Source organism: Daphnia pulex, chromosome 10 (assembly GCF_021134715.1).
Source record: "Daphnia pulex isolate KAP4 chromosome 10, ASM2113471v1".
In the NCBI taxonomy this organism is placed as follows: domain Eukaryota; kingdom Metazoa; phylum Arthropoda; class Branchiopoda; order Diplostraca; family Daphniidae; genus Daphnia; species Daphnia pulex.
In genome coordinates, this window is record NC_060026.1 from 9,610,135 (window position 1) to 9,618,643 (window position 8,509).

Sequence of the window (8,509 nt, forward strand, 5' to 3'; positions counted from 1 at the left end):
ATGGCCAACAACATGTCCGAAGACGATGCAGAAACGCAAACCGACGACCCAGCAACACTCAAGGTGCTTCGAGGTAACGCAAAACGGCGTTTCACGAATTTAGTGAAGCTTGTCCGAGATTTGATGGCCGACCACGGTAGTCGTACATCAATAAAAAATAGGAGGGAAGATATCATCGGCGCCTTCCAAGAATGCAGCCGCTTCAACGATTGCTATATTGCAGCCAACCCCGACGATCGATCGAGCGCTGACTGGATCAGTAAGATCGAAACGGATCTCGACTTCTGGCTCGACACCATCGAAGAACACATGCTCAGCAGAGTGGGTGAATCGGCTTCGAGCAAGGCATCCGTCCGATCACGGCTTTCTCAGCAGCAGTTATTGAGTGAAGGAATCAATCAACCGCATTCGCCCCGGCCGACATCCGACCCCGACTGGAATGATTTGAGACGTCGGGTGAACCAACTAGAGCTTCATGGAGTGCATGGTTATTCCGGAAGCCCAAGCCTACGCCCAGGACGTTCACCGCCGCATCCTCCACCGAGACCATCTTCCGCGCCGACTCAACACCCCGACGTGGACGACGCTCATTATGGGGCCAGACCAAGAGTAACCTCATTTAATTCTTATAGAGGCGATGACGCCTTTCACGGTTGGGATCAACCACCAGGGCTATTCAGAGCCGGCTACCGTGACGCCCCGCCGCAGGTAGCTGAGCACGAGGTTCCCGCGCACGTGTTGACGGAACGACGGACAAGTGACGACCCAGGTCTAGTTCCACCTAACATCGATGACCAGACAGCTCCTATCAGCAGCCCCGGATCGTCGCTGTTAGTTTTGGATCCCGTAACTAGCCTCCTTGCCACACATCCAGATAACCGTCCGGCCACCGTTCCTGCTGATAATCCAGGCTTCGTCCCAACCGGCTTTACAGATTTATTTCCAACAAGCCTCTTCGACACACATCCGGATAACCATCCGGCCACCGTTCCCGCTGATAATCCAGGCTCCGTCCCAACTGGCTTTACAGATTTATTCTCATCCAGCCTATTCGCCGCCTATCCGTATAACCGTCCAGCCTTATTTCCAGATAGCCTTCCAACGATTGCGGAATACAACCATCCGGCTAGCTTTCCAACTGGCCATTCAGGCTTCGTCCCAGCCGGCCTCTCAACTTCAAGCGCCGCTGGCTATCGGGCTTCGATCTTCGGTGGCTACTCTACTTTCGCTCCGGCAGGCGTACCACTCCCGGCCACAGCCGGCCATTTGACTTCAACTCTTGCCGGCCCTCGAACTTCGATCCTTGGTGGTCTCACGGCCTTTGTTCCGGCCGGTCGAACGACGTCCCCTGCTGCTGGCCATCCGGCCCCTTTTCCGGCTAGTCTTCCGACGTCATCTGCTGCTGGCCATCCGGCCTATGTTCCAGTTACCACCGCGACGTCATCTGCTGCTGGTAGTCCGGCCTTTATTCCGGCTGCCTTTCCGACTACGTCTGCTGCTGGCCATCCGGCCTATGTTCCAGTTACCACCGCGACGTCATTTGCCGCTGGCCATCCGGCCTTTATTCCGGCTGCCTTTCCGACTACGTCTGCTGCTGGCCATCCGGCCTATGTTCCAGTTACCGCTCCGACGTTATCTGCTGCTGGCCATCCGGCCTATTTTCCGGCTATTTTTCCGACTCCGTCCGCTGCTAGCGTTCCGGCCTATGCTCCAGTTACCATCCCGACGTCATCTACTGCTGGCCATCCGGCCTTTATTCCGGCTGCCTTTCCGACTACGTCTGCTGCTGGCCATCCGGCCTATGTTCCAGTTACCACCACGACGTCTGCTGCTGGCCATCCGGCCTATGTTCCAATTACCGCTCCGACGTCATCTGCTGCTAGCCATCCGGATTTTATTCCGGCTGCCTTTCCGACTACGTCTGTTGCTGGCCATCCGGCCTATGTTCCAGTTACCGCTCCGACGTCATCTGCTGCTGGCCATCCGGCCTATTTTCCGGCTAGTTTTCCGACTCCGTCCGCTGCTAGCGTTCCGGCCTATGCTCCAGTTACCATCCCGACGTCATCTATTGCTGGCCATCCGGCCTTTATTCCGGCCGCCTTTCCGACTACGTCTGCTGCTGGCCATCCGGCCTATGTTCCAGTTACCACCGCGACGCCATTTGCTGCTGGCAATCCGGCCTTTGTTCCGGCTAGTTTTCCGACGTCATATGCTGCTGGCCATCCGGCCTATGTTCCGGCTACCATCCCGACGCCATCCACTGCTGGCCACCCGGCCTATTTTCCGGCTAGCTTTCCGACTACGTCTGCTGCTGGCCATCCGGCCTATGTTCCGGCTACCATCCCGACGTCATCCACTGCTGGCCATCCGGCCTATTTTCCGGCTAGTTTCCCGACTCCGTCCGCTGCTAGCGTTCCAACTTACGTTCCTGCCGGCCCACCGACTTCATTCGCTGCTGGCTCTTCAACTTATGTTGCAGCCGGCCCACCGACTTCGTTCATCGCTGGCCATCCAACTCACGTTCCTGCCGGCCCACCGACTTCATTCGCTGCTGGCTCTTCAACTTATGTTCCTGCCGGCCCACCAACTTCATTCGCCGCTGGCTCTTCAACTTACGTTCCTGCCGGCCCACCGACTTCATTCGCCGCTGGCTCTTCAACTTACGTTCCTGCCGGCCCACCGACTTCATTCGCTGCTGGCTCTTCAACTTATGTTGCAGCTGGCCCACCGACTTCGTTCATCGCTGGCCATCCAACTCACGTTCCTGCCGGCCCACCGAATTCATTCGCCGCTGGCTCTTCAACTCACGTTCCTGCCGGCCCACCGACTTCATTCATCGCTGGCCATCCAACTCACGTTCCTGCCGGCCCACCGACTTCATTCGCCGCTGGCTCTTCAACTTATGTTCCTGCCGGCCCACCGACGACTTTCGACGCTGACTATCCAGCCTATGTTCCAGCCGGCCCACCGACTACATTCGCAGCCGGCCCACCAACTTTCGACGCTGGCTATCCAGCTTATGTTCCTGCTGGCCCGCCAATTTCATCCGCCGCTGGTTATTCAGCTTATGCTCCTGCCAGCCACTATCCGTTGGCCGACGGTCACTCAGCACGCGCTTATGGCGACCCGACTTCGTCCAGGACAGCTGCTCCCGAGCCTAATGTAAAATTTGGCATGGATCTACACAAACGACCGGATGAGAACCCCTCCGCCTTACCGACGGGCGCACTTCGGACGCCGGATAGCTGGATAAACGACGCCACCTGGTCCAACCCAAGAAGCCATCCGTCCTCTTGGCTGGCATCGAAGTTGCCTCGCATCAACCTCGCTCCTTTCGACGAAGACCCGAGAAATTGGTCCCACTTCATACAGAATTTCAAGAGTTTGGTGCACGACGTTGTTCCGGACGACGCGCAACGCATTGTCTTCCTGAAAGACTACTTGACCGAAAGGGTCCGCAACAGCGTGGCTAACTCTCTTCGAGACCCCGCGCAATACCGCGCAGCGCTAGAAAAGCTCCAAAAAAGGTACGGCAACCCTCAGCTAGTCGTCCGAGCCCACGTCCAGAGTCTCATGCAGCTCCCCGGGCCCAAGGACGGAGATTTCGATTCGCTCTGTGTGTTTTCGGGAGCAATCCAAGCCGCCGTCGCCGATCTCTCAAATGGCGGACACATCCACGATCTGTTGGCGCCAGGATTGCTTTACCAAGTCACATCCAAGCTCCCACCCGTACTGACTCAAAAATGGGGAGAGATGATGTGTCAACTTCAGCCCAAGGCGGTCACTCTTATCGACTTCGATCATTGGCTCGATTCAAGAGTAATGGCAGCTCCAGCTCTTCCCAGCGCTTCAAGTGCCAGCCGGCAACGTCAAAGAACGACCAAATAAAGAGAAGAGAAGCCGCCAACGAACACCCGCCCGCCAAGAATATTCAACACGATTCAACCGAGTCCCTGCGTGTTCTGCTCAGGGTCACACGCATTACCAAACTGCGGAAAATTCTCAAAATTGCCGCCGAAGGAAAGAGCCGAATTGGTTTTCGACAAAAAATGTTGCTTCCGATGCCTGTTACCTGGCCATGCGAGCAAAGGATGTACGACGAAAATTACTTGCACTCGTGACAACTGTAAATCATATCATCATCCGATGATGCACGGTGCACCAAGGATGTCCTGGCCACTTTCGTCTCAACCAGATAAGAAGAAAGCACGCCTGGGTCCCGCATCTACGACCGCCGTGTCTACGGCTTCCCCGTCAGCGACGCCCGCATCTACGACGTCGAAGGTCTCGTTTCCCCCTGTACTAAAGGGAAAGAGCTACTGCATCAAGAGAGCCTCGACTGGACAGGTCCAGCTAGCCGTAGTCAAGCTGAAAGTCGAAGCCAACGGGCACTCGTTCGTCACCTACGCTTTAGTCGACCCTGGTTCGGAGCTCAGTTTGATGTCACACCAAGCGCTCCGGGCCCTAAAATTGAACCCGCCCGCAGAAGAAATATTGATGGGAACCCTGCACGGGGATGCATTGATGGCGGTGCAACGGGCGGACCACCATATCGTCACTCGACGACTCCTTTTCTTTGTTCGCACTGGAATTGCCCGCGATCAAAGGCTTTAATCTTCACCCCGGAGTGGTCGATTGGCCAAAAGAAAAATTGAAGTATCCGCATCTTGCCGACCTAGATCTCAACCCAATCGACTTCTCTAAAGTGACAATATTCCTGGGATCCGACTATCAAGAAGCATTGGAAGAGTTAGATGTACGAAAACCGGCTTTAGGCTCGCCAGGCCCATGGGCCATCAAAACTGTGTTCGGTTGGTGCGTCCGAGGCCCGCTCCTGCAGACAGCCGGCCACAACGCCCCGCCTTCCTTTAACCTCATCCGGAACCAACAACCTCAACCCGATCTAAATGATATGGTCCACAAACTCTGGTCTATCGAGTCGTTCGGTGTCCTTCCAGATGTTAAGCTGCCAGTTAGCAAAGACAACGCCCGAGCACTAAAACTACTGGAAGAAATGGTGCGCTTTAAGGACGGACGCTACGAAGCCCCGCTGTTATGGGCCACGGATCACCCGGACATGCCGAATAATTATGCAGTCGCACTGAGCCGATTCCAATCCAATGACAGAAACCTAAAGAAAAATCCCGCCAAGGCAAAGGCTTACGAGGCAACGATAGAAGATTATATCCATCAAAATCACGCGAGGAAATTGACTGAAGAGGAACTCGAAGGCCCTATCGGCCGTACATGGTACATTCCCCACCACGCAGTTTTCAACGTGAACAAACCCGGAAAATGCCGGGTAGTCTTCGACAGCGCCACCTCCTTCCGTGGCATTTCCTTAAACAAATGCCTGTTGACTGGCCCTGATTTGTTGACGCACCTCATCGGGATTCTTCTGAGACTCCGAGAGGAAAAATTCGCCATTTCCGGAGATATTAAAGGCATGTTCCATCAAGTTCGTGTACGACAAGAGGACTCATCTGCACTACGCTTCTTATGGAGATCGCCAAACGCACAAGGGCCACCCGATGTCTACGAGATGCTGGTTCAAATATTTGGAGCCGCCTCCTCTCCCACCGTTTGCTCATACGTCCTCCGAAGAGCTGCTGCAGACAACGAGAAGGACTTCCCGGGACTGGTAGAAAAGGTCGAAAACAATTGCTACATGGACAACTACATGGACTCATTCGACTCCGAAGAAGAAATGATTGAAACTCGAAGAAAAATCCAGAAAGGATTGGCAAACGGCGGTTTCCTATGGACCCAATGGATGTCAACATCGAGGACCGTGCTCAACACTATCCCTAGTAATCTGAGGTCCGATCCTGATTTAGACCTGAATCTCGACGCCCTCCCCGCTGAAAAAACGTTAGGGATAATGTTGAACTGGCAAGAAGATCATTTCTTATTTAAAGTAAAAATCAAATTGGGATCGGAGACGTACAGGTCGATTCTTAGCGACGTTTGCGGCCTCTACGACCCACTAGCCTTCTGGACTCCCATCACTCTTCCGGCCAGGATCATTCTTCAAGACATCTGTCGCATGAAGCCCGAATGGGACGAGATCCTTCCCGAAGCGATAATCCAGCGATGGGAAAAATGGGTCGCCGATTTGCATCATTTGGAATCGGTCAACATTGCGCGATGCATGCAACCATTTTCCCCAACATCCATCCAGCTCCACACCTTCGTCGATGCAAGCGAAGCTGGATACGGAGCCGTGTCGTACCTGTTGCTGAAATCCGAAGGGAACGTCACGACTTCGTTCGTCATGTCAAAATGTCGAGTAGCTCCGATCCACCACCTCACCATACCGAGGATGGAATTATCCGCCGCTCTCCTCGGCACACGTTTGGCTCAAACGATTAAAAGGGAACTACGACTGAAAATAGACGCCGAAACGTATTGGTCTGATTCGTCTACGGTACTTCGTTGGATCTACTCAACCCATTGCCGTTACCACACTTGGGTAGCCAACCGAGTGGGCGAGATTCTTACTCTGACGGAGGCCAAGCAATGGCGACACGTACCGGGCGTCTTAAACCCGGCCGATGACTGTAGCCGCGGCGTCGAAGCGGTTTCTCTGACGGAAGACAACCGCTGGTGGACCGGCCCAACCTTTCTCCGCCAACCTACAACCAGCTGGCCAGCCATGCCGGAACATTTCGAGCCGCCGGACAACGACCCCGAAATCAACCATTCAAAATTTGTAGGATCGACTTCGGTTCAAGATTCTCATCCTCTTCATTTGCTGATTCAAAAGAACTCAAACTTGTGTCGGTTGAAAAGGATTATCGCCTGGGTCCTCAGATTTATCCATAATCGTTCCGTTCCAGCCGAAAAAAGAAGATTAAAACCTTACGCCCTGATTCCTGAGCTGAGAGAAGCCGAAGTCATCCTCGTTCGACTAGCCCAACGAGAAAGCTACAAAGGGGAGTTCCGAAATCTAGAAAAGGGGAACGAGATAAAGCCTGATTCCCCTATAATCACTCTGACTCCATTCTTCGACTCGAAGGCGAAACTCATCCGCGTAGGTGGTCGTCTAGGCTACTGCAATTTCCCGACGGATATCAAGCATCCGATACTGTTGCCCTCGGACCATCACGTCACAAAGCTCATCGTGCAACAAGCTCACTTACTCCTCCGTCACGCGACCGCTGAAAGAACGCTCGTTGCTGTACACAAAAAATACTGGATTCCCCGAGGCAGAACTTCCGTCAACAGCATGATAAGAAAATGTTTTGACTGTAAAAGATTCAGGGCGAAGCCGGACATTCCTTTGATGAGCCCTCTCCCAGTTCACCGCCTTCAAGACGATCGACCCGCCTTTTCTAACACCGGAATTGATTATTTTGGGCCTATTGTTACTAATGTCGGGCGACGAAAGGAGAAACGATGGGGAATCATTTTCACCTGTCTGGTATCTCGAGCAGTGCATTTTGAAATGGCTTATTTCCTGGACACGTCATCATTCCTCCTGGCCTTTTGGAGATTTGCACGTCGAAGGATTCGGCCCGATGTAGTATACTCGGATAATGGAACCAATCTGACAGCCGGCGAAAAGGAACTTAAGGCCGGTCTTGAACGCCTGAATCAAACCATCATTGCAGAGGAACTCGGCGCCCAGAACATCGAGTGGACGTTTTCCCCCCCCTTCCGCCCCACACTTCGGCGGGGCATGGGAAAGCCTCATCAAGACGGCCAAAGATGCTCTGTGCTTCATCCTTCAGGACCATTCCTTCCCGGACGAAGTTCTCATCTCATCTTTAGTCGAAGTGGAGTCCATTATGAACGACCGTCCCATAGGCAGATGCTCCACGGACCCAAATGACCCGGCCGTCTTAACGCCTAATCATCTTCTCCTGGGCCGAGCAAATCCTAGCCTCCCGGCTGATGTGATTTACGAGTCCAATCCAACTTCTCGTCAGCGATGGAGGAACGCTCAGATAATCGGGGATCATTTCTGGCGAAGATGGACCGCCGAGGTAGTTCCCTCTCTACTAAGAAGAAAAAAGTGGTTTGCTGATCGTCGACACATAGAAGTAGGAAACCCGGTGCTCGTCATCGACCCGAACACTCCAAGAGGGCGATGGCCCATCAGCCGTGTCGACGAAGTTTACCCTGGAAAGGACGGAATCCCAAGATCCGCTCTTGTACGAAGCAAAGCAGGAGTCTATCATCGACCTGTGTCCAAGCTGTGCGTGATCGAGGAAAACCCAATAGTAATTTCCGACAGTATCGTAAATGAAGCCGGCGATGTTCCCGCTCACTAGCTTTGCCACAACAAACAAATTGCTGAGTCTTTTAATCTGAATCATAGATGTCGTCGACACCACCCGTTTCCCTCCCCACCCCGAGTCGAGCAAGTAGCTTTAGGCCATTAAATGGCGAGCTCGGCGGTGTGCGGAGAGCTGCCAGTCAGTGTCCCTTTTGATTGTGTATATCGATGACTCTTGATTCCGCTCTATTGTCTAAAGTGAATTTGTAGACTGAACGTACTGTGACA

General features: G+C 53.6%; 2 protein-coding genes across 2 annotated transcripts; both read left to right on the top strand.

The window, feature by feature from the left end:
* LOC124203500 (mucin-4-like) lies at positions 1–3,888 on the top strand. The gene has a single exon (XM_046600174.1). The coding sequence runs from the start codon at positions 1–3 to the stop codon at positions 3,886–3,888; it is 3,888 nt and encodes a 1,295-aa protein (XP_046456130.1).
* A 279-nt stretch (positions 3,889–4,167) lies between these two features.
* On the top strand, positions 4,168–7,834 carry LOC124203501. The gene is made up of 2 exons (XM_046600175.1): positions 4,168–4,435; positions 4,608–7,834. Exons 1-2 carry the CDS (start codon positions 4,168–4,170, stop codon positions 7,832–7,834), a joined length of 3,495 nt encoding a protein of 1,164 aa, XP_046456131.1.
* The last annotated feature ends 675 nt before the right edge of the window (positions 7,835–8,509 follow it).

Excerpts from the sequence above, each read along its gene's own strand:
- LOC124203500 (XM_046600174.1), top strand. The coding sequence starts at position 1 with ATGGCCAACAACATGTCCGAAGACGATGCAGAAACGCAAACCGACGAC.
- LOC124203501 (XM_046600175.1), top strand. The coding sequence starts at position 4,168 with ATGTCCTGGCCACTTTCGTCTCAACCAGATAAGAAGAAAGCACGCCTG. Across the intron at positions 4,436-4,607 it reads CGACCCTGGTTCGGAGCTCA|GCTTTAATCTTCACCCCGGA; the intron begins GTTTGATGTCAC and ends CCGCGATCAAAG.